At 46.1% G+C, this 17,403-nt stretch overlaps 1 protein-coding gene, 1 long non-coding RNA gene and 1 pseudogene across 14 annotated transcripts in view; 1 reads left to right on the top strand and 2 right to left on the bottom strand.

Moving 5' to 3' along the window:
• Nucleotides 1-963: 963 nt before the first annotated feature.
• On the bottom strand, nucleotides 964-16,722 carry LOC308583666. Of its 2 annotated transcripts, none has more exons than XR_014006328.1 (3): nucleotides 16,401-16,722; nucleotides 16,098-16,292; nucleotides 964-1,417 (listed from the first exon to the last, which is right to left on the bottom strand). It is a non-coding gene; the product is annotated as an uncharacterized lncRNA (long non-coding RNA). The 2 variants fall into 2 exon arrangements; XR_014006329.1 differs by having other exon boundaries at nucleotides 970-1,417; nucleotides 16,506-16,722.
• On the bottom strand, nucleotides 4,910-5,771 carry LOC308583130 (small ribosomal subunit protein eS6 pseudogene; annotated as a pseudogene). The gene has a single exon. The product of its transcript is annotated as a small ribosomal subunit protein eS6 pseudogene (transcript).
• A 161-nt stretch (nucleotides 16,723-16,883) lies between the features above and the next one.
• PTPRK (protein tyrosine phosphatase receptor type K) overlaps nucleotides 16,884-17,403 on the top strand; it is a 335,265-nt gene continuing 334,745 nt past the window's right edge. For all 11 annotated transcript variants that reach the window (XM_081187606.1, XM_081187611.1, XM_081187608.1 and 8 more), the window contains exon 1: nucleotides 16,884-17,093. In XM_081187606.1, coding sequence (XP_081043732.1) covers nucleotides 16,991-17,093 — 103 coding nt within the window. In that variant the 5' untranslated portion in view covers nucleotides 16,884-16,990. The remainder of the gene's footprint in view (nucleotides 17,094-17,403) is intronic.

The raw sequence follows: 17,403 nt of genomic DNA, 5'->3' as shown, positions 1-17,403 counted from the left end.
TGCTAGCTTTTTCCTGCGCCTTCTCACAAAATTTTAGTATATACAAAACAGCGCTAAATGCTGCTTGATTAAAAAAGAAACACAACTCAAAAGATTTTCTGCAATGTCTCCTAACAGTGCAATCCTATACATGTCATCTTGTTTAATGGGCCTTATTCCCAGGTATGTTCCTGAACCCATACATTTTGCAATGGACACTTTTGCTACAGTTTTTAGAAAGCTATTGTGGAAACCATGTCATTTGAGTAAAATCGGGGGAGTCAAGGAATGGAATTTGTAGATAACATTAAGAACCTCCAATCTTTATTTAATCACGGCATTGGATGATCCAGCCTGGTCAGTTTAGAGCACTGGTCTTCAACTGCTGGGTCACAGTGGGTTGCAACAGGCACACTACCACCATACAAATATATGGTAAAAAAACTAAAAAATGGGTCCTCAAATGCATGTCTGGCTTAAAAGTGGGTCCTGAGTCTCAAAAGTTTGAAGATACCTGGTCTAGATGCACCAGTTCTTTGAGGGAGCTATTTCAAGACTTTGTTTCAACCTTAAACAACAGGTTTTCAGTTACTCAAGGAAGTACTGAACAATTTTGGGCTGCTTAAAATTACATGAGCCATTTTGACTCAGGTATTACAAACAAAAGGGAAGGCATAGAACAACTTGGGTCTCAAAGGTCAAACATGGAAAATTACTGCCCTACCAGTGAACGTTGCAGAAAATGCGCAAGCAAGTGAGCACAGGATCCTTGGAATGGGCAATTCTCCAAGGGTTATGTTACACCCTGGACTCTCTGGTAATAAGTGTAGAAAGCACAAAATGAACTACAAAGACTTCTCTTTTAGCCTTAAGGCTAGAGAAACAGTCAGAGAGTTGCCCCATAGCAGCTCAGATTATAAATGGAGGAACATTCTGTCCTCCTTTACGAAGTCTCAAAGAAATTCTCAGCTCAAGGAAGGGCAAATTCAGCTCCCAACAAAAAAACCTGCTTAAGTCGAGGCCATGTATTAGAGAGCCAGCTTTTATAGAAGGTCCTGAATCATAATCTCACTACTTCAGTAATAATCAGACGCATGATAACAACTAATATATGAAGCAAAAAGTTTGCTAGTGAGGCCAAAGTCAGGATGAGCAAACCATGCTCTTAAACAGGAAAGGTAAAGCTCCCCCTGGATATAGACCAAGCAACAGTTCCGCCTTCCATGTTCTGTTCTGCTGTTTTTCCATTCCATGCAGGAGGTCTCAGGTCCAATTTGGAAGTGGTCACAGGTGATGTCATTTTAGTTTTCTTTTAGGGCCACAGAGATGGTTCTTCTCTTTAGTAGCTCACCATTTGTGGCATGTCAGTGGAGGGTGTGTGTGCCGTATCCTGTTTGTGTAGTGGTGGTTACACGTGTCCTTCTTCTGATAGGAAATGCTATATAGTGGGGGGGGGACAAAAAATGGGGGGTTGAGGCAGGTCAGTTTCAGGGGAGTAGGAAATGTCCCTGTTTTCATCTGAGGAATGTTAGAGGGTATGAGTAATAACACTTACGGTTCCTTAGAATACATATCATCAAGAAAACCTTGGATTACAATAATGATCTGTCTCCTCAACTACACTGGAAAACAGCTTTAAGTTCAGCAACTTAAATCAAGTGTCCATATTTTCAAATGTGGTATTTTAACACCCAACATTTTTTGAACAGGCTATAAATAAACGATGGCATCACTGAAATGTTTTGGTTCTACCAAATGTCTGAAAGCTCTGAGTGCAAGCTTGAATTTGTGAGCAGTTTACAGTAGCAGCTGCTCTGCCCTTGTGAAAAATTAGCCACTTCATTTAGGTGCCTTAAAGAGAGAAGAGGGTCCCTCCCCCCAACAATGGTTAGAAATGTTCAGTGTGCAAACTCCCCACCCTTAACCCACTTGCTAAAGATGTGTAGAACCACCTCTTTATATCAATGAATTAGCAATCAGTCAGACTTGAGCAAAAAATTATTTGATTCCTGCTTAATATGTTAAGCACATTCACATGCCAGCTTTGAAGGTCTCTTTGTTGAAGATCTTACGGAGTTGCATATTTGACAAATCACAGAAAGCCCTGTTAGAATGGCCCTATTCAGGCATTCATAATAGGGCTTAAATAAATGCAGAAGTGTTCTAGCTCTGCCCTGCCACCTTCTGAATCCTCAAAGGCAACTCTGAGTGGAGAAGCCACCTGTATCTATGGAAGCTCGCGTGCATTTTTGAAACCCTGGAAGATCATGGTTCCAAAATCTATGGAACCTTTCTCAGGTACAATAGGCATTTCTCTGGGGCCCAAAGATCCATTGGAATGGTCTCCCTTGGGAGGTTTTAAAGCAGAGGTTGGATGGCCATCTGTCATGGATGCTTTAGCTGAGATTCCTGCATTGCAGGGGGTTGAACTGGATGACCCTTCAAGTCCCTTCCAACTCTACAATTCTATGATGGCCCAGCCCAGGTTGTAGTCCCATTACCATGAGGGAGAAAACGATGCTAATCATACTTGGAGAAATTTGCTCAGGAGGGGTATTAGAGCAGAGCAAGCAGAATTCTGAACAGTGAGTTGCTGGTCCAAGTCCTGCCCACATTATGCATACATTAGAGAGAGAAAATACACAAAAATGCATTTCTGTAGGTGAAAATGCTTGTGAAAATGTCTATATTAGGCAAAAGTGGATGCCAAAATGTGTTTTCCAGAGACATTTGCACTAAAGTTCTAATGAATGTTCATCTGGAAGCGCCATGTTTCTGATGCAGATTTTGCTGGCGCCATCACTGACATCTGATAATTTTTATTTTTATTTGCTGTTCTTCTACTTACTGCATAAGGATAAAAAGAGTTTATGGCAGGGAGATTTTGTGTGTGCGCACATGTGAAGCTTTACTTGCTGAGCTACTGAAGGCACAGAAAGAAGTGAAGCTTCACTTGTCAATATTGTTGAACATACTGTAGCATTCCAACCTTCAGACACTGTTCCCTGTTCCCTGAGTGCCTCATTTTAAAAACTGGCTACTCATTGCTCCTCTCCTGCTTGTGGGTTGTTGTTTTTACCAAGAAGCATTTTCCAGAAGAGCTCCTTTTGTTTTTTCTCTTCCACACCATTGTTAATCTTGCCATACTGTTTGAGGCAACCTATATTATATACTGTACAATTTAAAAAACATATTTGAGGATAATTTCAGCAGTGTTGGCTCTTAGTGACCTCTTGAATGTCCAAAGAGCACTTAGCGGAATGTGCTGAGTTACTATGTTTTCCTACTACAATCTATTCTTGTGGCATTTCTTCTAATGGTATAATCCAGCCTCATTTCATTTAGGACTTTAGGCATGCTAGACAATAGGTTTTCAGAGGAATGTTGCCTGAATCACAGGATTCAGGTGCATAGGATTGCAGCAGAATTCCCCAAAACTTCCCACACCTCCAATAACCACCAAAAAAGGCTGGTCTATACCCACATCCCCAGACAGATCCTTCTTTCTGTGTTGTGGACTATGCATTTATTGTTGGGAGATACTCATTCGTGAGCACTTGGATAGGGACAAGGTTGGACGACCAATGTAAGTGACTGGGTGAGATACTGAGGGGCCCAATAACCCAATGCTGGTGTCCGGGGTTTGATCTAGACTGTAGCAATTTGTAACACAGTTCATGAAAATAAATCCAAGGGAAAAACTCTGATTAAAACCCTGGAATTTGGTTCATCTGTGCTATATGAAAACCTAGATGTAGGCTGGGAGAGATGGCAAAAGAGGCATATGCTGTACTGACAAACATATCTTTGTAACTTCTTGTCTAGGAGGCTTACTGTTACCAATATGGCAGGATACAAGTTGATTCACTTTCTGCCTAAACTGTCAACTAGTCCAGCGTATGGGTGTACTGTCTTGGAAGGCTAACCAATTGGCTTCTTATATATGTAAGCTCTTCAGAGCAGGGACCTATGTTCTTGCATTCTGTAAAGCACCAGGAACAGAGATACAGTGATAGTACTTATTTAATTTGCGGGTATTCCAACAGCAAGCTTTTCGTTTAGGAATTCTGAATGTCAGACAATTTTGCCTTCACTGTATCTCACTAGGCAATGTCATTGCAACCAGGCAATCTAATGATAAGCCAAGGTTTGTGCAATCAGTAAAGGGAAACTTTTCCTTTATAATATGGAAAAGAGCCTGCAAGCACAGATTTGATGAAACAAATACTCCGAAATGGAAAGTAACAAGTCTGTCCCTGTTCCCTGGATCAGTCTTCTTGTGTTGCAACCTAGTTTATGATTGATTTGACAGCACCCAGCAGTGCAACAGACAGGCTCTAATGGGAACACTTACAGGTTTGGGAGAGCCTACAGAGATGTGGAAGTATTAAGCATTTCTTTCTATTTAGTCTGGGGGAGATTTATTTTTCATCTCATTTGGAACCTATAACCAGCTGGGATTAAAAGATGGCTGGTTCCTCAGGACTTCACATGTGATGCAGAATCTCCCTCTAGGGTGAAAAGAAAAAGCCATACGAGGGTTTTTCTCTCAGCTGTTTTAATTCTCTTCAAGCTCCCACTCAACATACGAGCTCTTAGCTCACAGGAGTTTGTTTGTTTTTTTAAATATATATATATATATAATTGGAATTTATATTTCTTAGTTTTAAAGGCAAAACAGCCAAAAATTTTAGAACAGGAAAAATGTAAGATGAATTTATACGTACTGTACTTATTATCAACCAAATGATAAACAGAGTGCATTTAGATGTGCACTGATTATAGCTTCAGAATGTCTCCTAGATTTTGCTATAGGTACAGATCCCATTAGGTATTCCTCAATTACATTTTGGAGAAATAAAAAGCTCACATACTATGCTCTGTCTAACAGTATATGGGAATTCTGTGATGAATGGCATCCTCCAGTGTTTCCTCTCTCCAATCCTCATTTCTTTTTTTTTCTTCCCCCCATAAAAGTTTTATTTAATGTTTTTAGGAATACAGTTCCTAATTTACTTCTGGCTTGATCAGATTTAGACGTGGAGGCTCTCAGTGAAGAAAGTCTACACCTCTTAGCTATTTGCTCTTGCCGTTTTTCCTTTGCCTCCTTCATTCTTTTAGCCAGAAGGTTGTTCTTTTGGGCACACTGCTTCTTTAAAGCAATACTCCTGCTTTAGGACATGCGCCTGCTCTGTTGTAGGACCCTGGGAGTTACCAAGCGCTGAATCTTGGGTGCTTTGGTCCTGAGCTTCTTGCCTTCCTTGTTCAATGGTTTTCTCACAACATACTGATGGACGTCGTCTTCTTTGGAGAGATTGGACAGCTTTTGGATTTTGCTAGCCCTCTTGGAACCAAGCCAGCGAGGCACAGTGGTGTCAGTCAGTCCAGGAATATCTTCCTCACCTTTCTTTACAATGACCAAATTCAAGATGCTTAAATTGGCATCAACAATGCAACCCCAAACAGATTTGTGTTTCTTTTCTCCAGTTCTTCTAGTGTGGCCTTTCCTGAGAAGCAGGCGGACACGTCCGTGAGTCAGGACCCCCTGCTTCATGGGGAAGCCTTGTTTGTTATTGCCTCCACTGACTGCGGACAACATATCCCTTCCACTCCTCACCAAGAGCATCCAGAGACTTCTGCGGTCATGCACTTCTTGCAGAAGGTGTGCAGCTTGCGCTCATCATCTACTTCAATTAGTTTCTGGCAGCCGGTGGCTGGGAAGAAGATGTTCAGCTTCATGGTGCCGGCACAGCTCACCTCAGATCTGCCACGGGAAAGAACTCCAATCCTCATTTCAAAGTTAATTCATTCAATAGGAGAACCAATAAAATACCTTTCAAACTTTCTGCTTGAACTTGGGTATCTATAGAAAGAATCTCAAAGGCTGTTATCTGACACTTACTTATCTAGGAGTAAAACCCATTAACTTAAATTGGACTACCTTCTACATAAACATTTGTAGGACTGGGCTGCATTTCTGAAACTGCTGCATGGATCTATAGGGGCCCAACCTCCATCCAAGCAAAGGCTAAAGAAGAGACATATATGCAAGCATTCCTGCAAATAAGACTCATTCAGCTCAATGGGATTTACCTATAACATAAAAAGACCCCTAGTGGATCAGACTAGTGATCTGATCCACCATCCTGTTTCCCACAGAGGCCGTCCAGATGCCTCCAATTGTATGGAACAGCTGCACTGGATTTTGCTGGAAAAGACATGTCCCGAAGAGTTGCATGTTCCTAGTCTCTAGGACAGTGTTTCCCAACCACTGTTCCGCGGCACACTAGTGTGCCGCGAGATGTTGCCTGGTGTGCCGCGAGATGTTGCCTGGAGGGAGGCGGGCGAGTCGGGCGGCGAGAGGCGGGGCGGCGGCGGCGAGGAGAGGCCGCCCAGCGCGGGGCTCTCGCCGTCTGCCTGCCTGGCTGCCTGCAAGCTTGGCGGGCAGCGCCTCCGTCCGCAGCGCCCGCCTCGCGGCTCTCATTCCCTGCCAAAGCTCACCCAGCCAAGCCGCGCTCTCCTTCCTGCCTTGCTTTGCTGCCTCCTCCCCCCCACCCCCAAAGCTTGGAGGTTCCCCGGCAAGGGGGAGGGAAAAAATTGAAACTTACACTTTCGTGCGTCCCTCCCGGCGTGACGCTGTGCGCTGACGTCACGGGGCTGTAATGGTGGTGTGCCTCGAGATTTTTTTCATCAAACAAGTGTGCCTTTGCCCAAAAAAGGTTGGGAAACACTGCTCTAGGAACTCTTTCCAGATTAACATTGCTAAGGAAGGCCTAAGCATCTTTCACATAAATACTCTGTTCTGCAAACGGTCCTTAGGATGTTCATGTGATATTTCTCCATCCAGAAAGAAAGTACCTTTCCAGCAACGTATCCACCATTTATCATTTTATCTGTGAGAACCCCCTGAAAATTCACGGAAGAACCCGAAGGTTCTTTGTGACACATGAAAACCACAGCTATGGTGAAATCCATGCATTCCTTGGCTTTTCGTCATCATTTCTCAGGCAGTAAACATCCCAGGCAGTGGTGCCACTGAGGTGGGACTTTGGGGGGCAGAAGCAGTGGACACTGGTCCATTACAACAAATGGGGTGCTTACCCACCGAGAGCCAGTGTGGTGTAGTGGTTAAGAGCGGTAGTCACGTAATCTGGGAAACCGGGTTCGTGTCTCCGCTCCTCCACATGCAGCTGCTGGGTGACCTTGGGCCAGTCACACTTCTGTGAAGTCTCTCAGCCCCACTCACCTCACAGAGTGTTTGTTGTGGGGGAGGAAGGGAAAGGAGAATGTTAGCCGCTTTGAGACTCCTTAAAGGGAGTGAAAGGCGGGATATCAAATCCAAACTCTTCTTCTTCTTCTTCTCCAGGGGGCAGCACCCTGTGCAAGGCCAGGATTTGGCACCCACCCACCTGCCTCTCACCTTCTATTCTGCTCAATTCACTACATCATAGCTGTGATGTCCTGTGGCACCTCCTAGTCTTTTTGCCCAGAACTGTGGCAGAACTGGGCACAATGCCCTAAATCCACCTCTGCAAGCTCTGACCTCAGGCAGGACCCACCTGCCTGTTTCCTTACTTGCATCCAGTCCATGGGGTGGCCCTGGCAGTGAGCCTTAGTCTCAGTGCTGCCTTTGTAGAATACAACATAGAGGACAATAGAGACAGAACCAGAATCAGTTGGTGTTGCCCATCATTGACTCTGGTTCCACCTGCTGTTGTTCTTCCTGCCTTCTGCCCTATCAATCTCAGTGGAAACCATCCTCTACTGGGCAGAAATCTGGGGTCCCACTCAACTGAATAAACAGAAGCAATCCCCAAAACAAGCAAGGCAAAGCCCGTTTACTACAAATTTGAAGTGAATGAACCCATTTGAACCCATTAAAATCTGAGACCATTAGGTCCAGAGTCTACAATTACCCAAGTGCACCACCGATCTCAGAGGAGACAAGGAGCAAAAGGGAATGCCTAGGTTTACCATCCACACGGGTATGGCTAACCATGCACTTTTAAGTTATAACTTGAATGGAAAAGGCAATTGGAATAGTTTAAAACAAGAAGCAATAACATAGTTTTCACACTGACTGCTTGAACTGTGGAATCTTGACTGTGGAAAAAGGTACATGCTTCATTGTTCTGAAGTGCAGAAACCAGAAATGTGACAAGATCAGGAGTTCATGTGCTAACCCAACATAACTTGGCATTTCCTTGGCGCTGTCAGATAAAGAATCAGTGTTTCACGAACCACAGCTGCTTGCATGTTCCTGATATATTGGGGTTGGTTTTCAGTCACTCCATTCAAGTGAAACCTTTCCGGACAGCATTCAAGTTTCTCAGCACAGCACAGCAAAGATCTTTGTAAAATGTTAACCATCTCGACCACAAAGAAAAGATCCTGTGTTGTGGTTTCGTTTGTGTGCTTTTTAATGCTAGCTCTGAGGCCTCCCCCCCCCCCCGTCCCAAGTCTAACACACACATGTAGAATAACAAGCTTATCTCCTGGTAAATTATCAAACCCCAGACTGTAAATCTAGCCCCCTGATTTCTAGATGAGCTCCCAAATGTGAACTAACTAGCAAAACATTTTGCTATTATCTTTTACTAACTTCGACTAGCCTGTTTCTGTGACAACATCCTGACAAACAGAAATTTAGCCGATGATCTTTTATTGACATGTGATGTGGGAAATTTTACCAGTTAAATGTCTTTCTGTTGTGTTGTTGCTAAAGATCTAAGGGAAGGGACTACAAAATTATGTGAGCTAAAGCTGAAATGAGAGATACTGAACATTGTGTCCAATTGGAAACTACCCCCTCTCAGCTAAAAAAAAAACCCCAGTGTGGTGTAAGTGGTTAGAGTGCTGAAGAGACCTGGGAGACCTGGGTTCAATTCACACTCAGCCACAAAGCTCATTGGGTGACCTTGGGCCAGTTGCTCACTCTCAGCCTCCCCTACCTCACAGGGTTGTTGTTAGGATAAAATGGAGAGGAGGAGAACTATGTATGCCACCTTGAGCTCCTTGGAGGAAAAGTGGGATAGAAATGTAATCAATAACTACATAGATAAATAGAAGCAGTGTGTGTTAACTCAGTGCTTAAGGAACTGTATTCTGTGCATGCTTTGATGCAATCTTTAGGAAATGCTTCTTTAACAACTGAGCCCTTATACCAACACCAACCTATTGGATTCAGTCCTGATTCAAAATTCAACCAAAAAACTGTTATGACTGTGCGGCTTTCATTCCTTTCTTTCTGTGCAGATGAGCTCAGAGTGGGTGACAATTCTGATCCACACCATGACAGGGCAATGGGTTAAAGACACCCCCCCTCCAATTTCTGTGCCGCCATTCCAACCTATGGTGGCTAATTATTATTATTAAATTAAGCATGCTGGGGCAAACAAGTTTGGTTTCATGAGTAACCTTTGATCATGGGAATTGCAATTGCTGGGGAGCTGTGCTTCCTTGGACCCTTTCCAAAGAACCATAAAACAACCATATCTGCACCATACATTTAAAGCACTATGATATCACTCTTAGCAGTCATGGCTTCCCTCAGGAATCCTGGGAACTGTAGTTTGTTGAGGGTGTTGACAATTATTAGGAAACCCCTATGCCCCTCACAGAGCTACAATTCCCAGAATAACTTATCAGGCCATCTTTCCAGAGGACTCTGGGAATTGTAGCTCTAGGAGTCCCTGAAGAACTTTCAGCACCCTTAATAAACTACAGTCCCTGGGTTTCTTTGGGAGGGGCGAGCTATGGCAAAGTCACTGCCTGGTTGGTGCCTGCTGGTGTATATAAAAGGAACAGGTATACTAGTGCTTTAAATGTATGGTGTGGATGTGGCCTGCATCGCTATTGCCTCATAGTGAAAGGGATATGGATAGACTTGCACCCAAACATAGCCTCCTTGCAAGGAGGGAATTCCATATCCTAATACTGACAATTTCACAGACCACTGGCAGAGACAAGGCAAATAAAATACCGTATTTTTTGCTCCATAGGGCGCACCTGACCATAGGGCGCACCTAGTTTTTAGAGGAGGAAAATACAGAAAAAAATATTCTGAATCAAATGTTGCACTAAACGATTTAAAGCAGCAAAGCGGGCGGCTCCTGTCCGCTTTGCTGCTTTAAACTGAGCCTCAGAGGAGGGTAGGAAGGGCAACCATGGCTTATCTAAGTCCAGTTAATAATGCTGAGCCTGACTTATGGCCATCGAGATTAGCCTGGCCGTCTCAGTGGAAATCTGGGGAGGCTGGGGTGGACTTTCAGTGGTCAAAGTGTGGTTGTGTCTTCCTGCCCGGCATCTATTTCCTGCCCTCTTTCCCTCCTGCACCCCCACACCCTGCTTTGAGGGAAGGAAGCGGAGCCATGGATCCTCTGCTCGCAACTGCAGTGGATTCCCTCCACTTTGAAGCAGGAAAGTGGGAGAGGAGCTGCTTACATGAGTGTAAGCTGCTCCCCTCCCACTTTGCTGCTTCAAAGGGAGCCCAGGAGGAGGGAATCTGCTGCATTTGCCAGCAGAGGATCCATGGTCCCCTTCCTTCCCTCCTCCGTAGTTGCTTTGAAGGAGGAAAGTGGGAGAGGAGCTGCTTACACGAGTGTAAGCTGCTCCCCTCCCACTTTCCTGCTTCAAAGCAATCACGTAGGAGGAATCCGCTGCAGCCGTGAGCAGCGGAGGATCCATGGTCCCCTTCCTTCCCTCCTCCGTAGTTGCTTTGAAGGAGGAAAGTGGGAGAGGAGCTGCTTACACGAGTGTAAGCTGCTCCCCTCCCACATTGCCGCTTCAAAGCAATCACGGAGGAGGGAATCCGCTGCAGCTTCCCCCACCTCCCGCAGAAGCCGCGCGCTCTTTAAAGGGGCTGCGCGGCTTCTCCTGGCTTTTCTGGGAGGTGGGGGGATTCCCCCACCTCGTAGAAAAGCCTGCAGGAGCCGCACAGCCTTTAAAGAGGGCGCCGCTCTTGGGGGCTTTTCCCCCAGGAGGGAGAAGGGACTGATGCGGCCAGTCAGTCCCTTCTCCCTCCTGGAGAAAAGCCCACAAGAGCGCACAAAGCTTGTGTGCGGCTCTTGAGGGCTTTCCCCACCTGCCCCCCCCCCTGCATTCACTCCATAGGACACACACACATTTTCCCTTGCTTTTTAGGAGGGAAAAAGTGCGTCCTATGGTGCAAAAAATACGGTAGCTAAAGTTAAAAGAGAAAATGGGAAAAGAAAAGAAAAGGGAAGTTCTAAGTGGCTGGCATTTTCAACTCCACAAAATAGGTACTTGCAGTCCTATTGCAGGAATGGGGAGCATGGGGCACCCAATTTTTTTGGACTACACCTCAGTTGGTTAGAGCATGGTGCTGATAATGCCAAGGTTGCAGGTTCAATCCCCGTTTGGGACAGCTGCAGGTTCTTACATTGCAGGGGGTTGGACTAGATGATCCTCAGCGTCCCTTCCAACTCCACAGTTCTTTGATTCTATTATCCCTGACCACAAGCTATGGAGGCTGCAATCTGTTTGGAGGGTCACAAATTCCCTATATAGCCCTTGCAGAACCACAAACATGGACCAGTGTTTTCAACAATAATCTTGATTGCTTTAGGCAGGGCTGAGTAGGGGGAGGGGGCAGAGGAAAAACTGTACTTCCTTAGTAAATCAACTCTATAGTTTGGATGCTGTGGGAACAGGATTTCCTACAAAGGGAGGCAATGATTTGGAGACTATTATCTGGATTCCTCACAACAAATGACAAGGCATTTCCTGAGCCCAATCTATATATATATATATATATATATATATATATATATATATATATATATATATATGTAGGTTTTGGTGTCTTCGGGTGTCTTCCCGTGTAAGAGTTGGGGTGTCTAGGCGACGTTTCGACGAGGTCTCACTCGTCATCTTCAGGCTGGTGCTTTCGGCTTCTTGTTACTAGAACAGAGCAGGATCTCAGTGTTTGAGTTCCTATAAATACTGTTGAGGGGGTGTGGTGTATAGCCTCCAACGTTCTGGGCAGAGAGGAAGTTCCTAGGTTAATGTGCCTTTTCTTCTTTTGTTCATTAATTACTTGAGGGATATCTTGAGTGATTACTTGAGTGATATTCTGAGTACCACTTAGGAGGGTCATTAGGTGTGGATTAGTTGCTAAAGCTTTCGTGTCTTGACCTCTTGACCTTGTGAAGAGTTTTTCTGAGAAGATGGCTGTACTGCACTTAGTTGTGCTCTGGCTTGGCTTCGTGTATAGGGGCGAGCTGTGGTTTTGTGCCCTGTGCCAGCCAGATCTGTGTAGGGATTGCAGGGGGGTGCAGCATCCGGAGGTGCCACTATGGTTTGGTTACTGGATGGTGTCTGTAATTTATCTGTGGAGAGGGTCTGGGTTTGGGTCTGGTGTGGTTGATTGGAGATGGCGTCATCTCCAATCAACCACACCAGACCCAAACCCAGACCCTCTCCACAGATAAATTACAGACACCATCCAGTAACCAAACCATAGTGGCACCTCCGGATGCTGCACCCCCCTGCAATCCCTACACAGATCTGGCTGGCACAGGGCACAAAACCACAGCTCGCCCCTATACACGAAGCCAAGCCAGAGCACAACTAAGTGCAGTACAGCCATCTTCTCAGAAAAACTCTTCACAAGGTCAAGAGGTCAAGACACGAAAGCTTTAGCAACTAATCCACACCTAATGACCCTCCTAAGTGGTACTCAGAATATCACTCAAGTAATCACTCAAGATATCCCTCAAGTAATTAATGAACAAAAGAAGAAAAGGCACATTAACCTGGGAACTTCCTCTCTGCCCAGAACGTTGGAGGCTATACACCACACCCCCTCAACAGTATTTATAGGAACTCAAACACTGAGATCCTGCTCTGTTCTAGTAACAAGAAGCCGAAAGCACCAGCCTGAAGATGACGAGTGAGACCTCGTCGAAACGTCGCCTAGACACCCCAACTCTTACACGGGAAGACACCCGAAGACACCAAAACCTACATTCCTGTACCCGTGAAAATCTACGAAAGCATATATATATATATATATATATATATGAGTAGATTTGTCAGTATAAAATGCTGGACTGCCTCTCTTTGTGCAAACTCCCTGTATGTATCACTGCAGAATCTACATGCCTGCAGACTCAGGGTGCCAATCAAATTTGACAACAAACTATCACTTACGAAGTAGATATCCAACTGTGACAGGAACACTTCCCTCACAGTGTCAGTAGTAAAGCAACACTTAAATGCTAGTGCTAACATACTTTGTGAAAACAATTTTTGAGCAATATGGGCTCATACTCTCTAATTGCTTTTTGTATTTGCTTTCATTTAAAGATAATGTGCAGCTCAGTAAGAACTAGCGTGTCTCCCTTCTTCTGAAACGATTCACTCTGCATGGTGCAGAGGTCAAATCTTGCATATTCTCATTCACTGGTTCAGAGCTATGGCAAAACCATTTTGATGAACTCTGGCCATGTTTTGATTGGTCCCATAAGAAGTTGCCTTATATAAAGCCTTCATACTGAGTATGGTCACCCACAGGTCACCATTTATGACAAACTAATAGTCTAGCTTGTGCAAAATGGTAGAATGCATGCTAGGTAACATCTAACAGCAGTGAACAGGTCAATATAGAGAAATCAGGGCTGTTGATGTAGAAATGTGGCCCACGCAGTGCAGTCAAAGCTAGAATCAAGTCCTACTTCCTAATGTGTGCTTACAGAATTGCAACATTAATGTGAAATCTAAGCATGGTTATTCAGAACAGGACTGACCTCCATGTGGCATGCATAAGATTGCACCCTTTATCTACTCCTTGATTCATTGATGCTAGGGTAAGTCCCATTTGGACTTGTGTTGCACAGTTGAAATTTTATAACTGTCGTAAAACAGATAGCTGAAAGCCAGAAAACACTTGTGCTGTTGGTTCCACTTGCAAGAAGGGTAGAGTCCAATTATGCTATTTATCATGTCTACAGCATCTTTCAGTGTATAGACTGGGATTTTTTTATTCCATTTACTCTCACAATCCTGAGACACAGGTTAAGCTGAGAGAGCAATTTCTTCAAGGCCACTCAGCCAACAAGCTTCATGGATGAGTGGGGATTTATTTTTCAACTTAATTTAGCAGCATTTGTGTCCAACAATGTTCCTTTCCTTTAACCCTGCCTGTCAGTTAAGAGCCCTTGAAGTATGGCAAGAGTCATGGTCTTCACTCCTATGAACACAGTTGGCCTTAGTTTTGAGTAAACATGCATAGTATCAAGGCTGCAATTCTATGCATACACTTATGGAGTCTTACTGAACACAGTGGAACTTTTATTTGAGTAAACATGGATAGGATGTGGCTGCATTCTTCAACTAGTTTTCTAAGGGACAAGTCTCAGTGAACTCACTAGAACTTACTTCTGGGAAATATGCATAGGATCAGGCAATAGTACAGTGACCATCACCTTAAGAATATTTTTGTTGTTGTTGGCATCCATATGTTTTGAGAGACAATGGAGTGCGCCTGGGGGGGGGGAGGCAAACTGCTGGAGAATTACAGCACCTGTGACTGCAGAGACCAGTCATTCAAAACTGCTGCCTCCCACATTTTTTTTTTGCTGTGTTAAAGGTAAAGGGACCCCTGACCATTAGGTCCAGTCGCAGACGACTCTGGGGTTGTGGCACTCATCTTGCTTTATTGGCCATGGGAGCTGGCGTACAGCTTCTGGGTCACGTGGCCAGCATGACTAAGCCGCTTCTGGCAAACCAGAGCAGCGCACGGAAACGCCTTTTACCTTCCCGCTGGAGCGGTACCTATTTATCTACTTGCACTTCATGCTTTCGAACTGCTAGGTTGGCAGGAGCAGGGACAGAGCAACGGGAGCTCAGCCCGTCACGGGGATTCAAACCACTGACCTTCTGATCGGCAAGCCCCAGGCTTTGTGGTTTAACCCACAGCGCCACCTTTTGCTGTGTTAGCAGCACTAAAATGACCTCTCTGGAGCGCAAGACTGGGCAATGTGTTTTGAGATCCTGAGCTGCCCAGACCCCCCTCTTGGCCTTACTGATGTGGCCCAGAGGAAAGCAGAGCAATACATTTGGCACCATGTGGGCTGCCGGAGTTGCTGGAAAGGGGCATACAAGGTGCCATGGGTGTAGCCAGGATTTATGTTGGGGAGATGCTTTCTGTTGGGGGGGGGGCAGAAGCTCAGTTAAGTATTTTTATTGATTTATTTGATTTAAGGAAGGCAGCTCCCTCCCTGGCTATGCCCATGCAAGGTGCCATCCAACCGTCTTAGGGATTCCAGTCTGGATTTCTGCAGGGTTTTCTTCTCCGAAAGATATCCCACAAAGCCACGGGTGCGGATTTTTCTTTGGCGTTTACTCCTGAAGCATTTCTCATGAATGATTATAGCTGCAAGCCAGTGGAGATTCAGGATGAGAGTTTTATTTCTCCTATATTATTATTATTATTATTATTATTATTATTATTATTATTATTATTATTAGATGGGTCACCTTCCCAGGTTGAACTTCCCTCTACAGCATGTGTAGTAACCACCTTCTTGACCATTTGATGGTCTATTGGTTTCATCCACTCACTAGGAAACACATAAAGCATGGGTAGATCCTTCAGGACCATGTATTTAGCCTCTTAAAACTGACTAGATACCCCAGCCCGGTGGCTAATGTTGAAAACAAAACAAAACAGCTTCTTATGGCAGCTGCTTTAAACAGCTGGATGAGCCAAGCAGCAATCCAACAGGTGTAGTTTGTGTTAACTAGAAATGAAGAGATGGTTAAACTGCAACTGCTGATTTGCCATTCAGCTGCTAAAGCTATATAGAGCTTGGGGGGGGGGGGGATGGAGAGGGGAAGAGAGAGAAGGCAGCCGAGCAGCCCAAATCTTTGTGAGTTGTGCTTGGTACCATCTGCAGACGTTGCACACAGCTTACAATTTATTTAACCCATTATCCCAAGAGTGCTTCTAGTAGGGAAGGCAAGCTGTATACAGCTGCAATTCTGGGCACATTTAGGAATAAACGACCATGGACGTGCCTTACCGAGGAGTAAATGGGTCTTACACCTGAGTAAACATTACTCAAGGTTAGGTGGCGAAAACATAAAGAACATACCATACACATCACCACCCCAGCGATCTCCAAGATGCACCTTTCCGGGAGACACACGAATATCCCTTTTTCTCGCCAGAAAAGCGCTTGGTAGAACCGCGAAAACAAAGCAATCGGACGAATTAGGCTATTCAGCACGTTCTCTTTCTACTTCGTGCCTATGCAAAGCGAGCCTGGGATTCCCCCTTCTGCCGGTGCCTGTGACAAAAAAATAGAATAAAACGTGAGGAAACACACACATCTCGCCTCCCCCCCCCCGCGCCCGGCTGTTCCTTTCCATTTCTCCTCCCAAACCCACGCGCGCACCCCGCTCCTCTCTCCGTCTGCAAAAGCAAGCTGCAAAAGAGCCCGAGAGGAGCGTGGCCGCCGCCGAGGTCGAGAGACCCAGGGCGGTTGTTTCCTCAGCCTCACGCAGCCGATGTCGAGCTGCCCTCTTCCGCCGGACTGCTTTCCCATGCTCGAGCAGCAGGAGGCGCTGGCGGGCCCCTCTCCGCTGGGCTATGGGCTCCCGGCCGAAATGAGTCTCTCATTCCCTCTGCCGAAGCGCTGAGAACCGGAGGGTTGGACGCGCGCGCTCGGCTCCTCCCTTCGCCACTCGCCGATCGGCAAAGTAACTCTCGTGGACTAAGTGCAGCCGCCGACGCCAAGTGCAGGCGCGCCTGGCTGGGGATTGCCCCTGGAAGGCGGGGAGGGAGCGCTCCGGCGCAGACGCCACCGAGAAGAAAGGCGACCCTGTTGCTGTTCCGGGCTCTCCGGCGCCCCCCCGCCCCCGCCCCCGTTTCATCCAGGCAACAGGAGGATCCGGACTGGCCAGGAAGACGAGCTTTCCTCGCGGCTTCGGGAGAGAGCGCCCGAGTTGAGTGCGAGACTCCTCGCAAAAGTTCTCCAAAGTCAGCATGGCCCCGGCGGTTGGAGCCGTCGGCTTGCTGGCGGCGCTCGCCTCCTTCGTCGCCCCCTCGGCTGCCCTGCTTGGAGTGGCCCGTGGGCAGTTCTCGGCAGGTAAGCGGCTACCTCGCGGGAAGGCGTCCCGCTGCTTCTTCTACGAGGGAGGAGGACCGCCTCTCGGAGGCTTCTCCCGCTCAGGCTTGTGTGTGTTTTGTGTGTACCTTTTTTTGACTCGCGTCGGGGCTTGGAGGGGGAAGAGAGAGACCGAGGAGGAGGAGGAGGTTGCGCTCGAGCAAGGTCCCACCGACCCCATGGCTTCTTTCTCTGGAGAGCCCGCTTGAGCGCAGCTTTCCAAAAGGAGAACGTGGACCAGTCCCCTTCCTCAGTGGGCGAGACCCTCTGGAGAAGAAGGAGCCCAGGAACG

The sequence above is a fragment of the Podarcis bocagei genome (assembly GCF_964188305.1).
Source record: "Podarcis bocagei genome assembly, chromosome: 3".
In the NCBI taxonomy this organism is placed as follows: Eukaryota; Metazoa; Chordata; class Lepidosauria; order Squamata; family Lacertidae; genus Podarcis; species Podarcis bocagei.
This window is presented reverse-complemented; position numbering and strand designations above follow the sequence as displayed.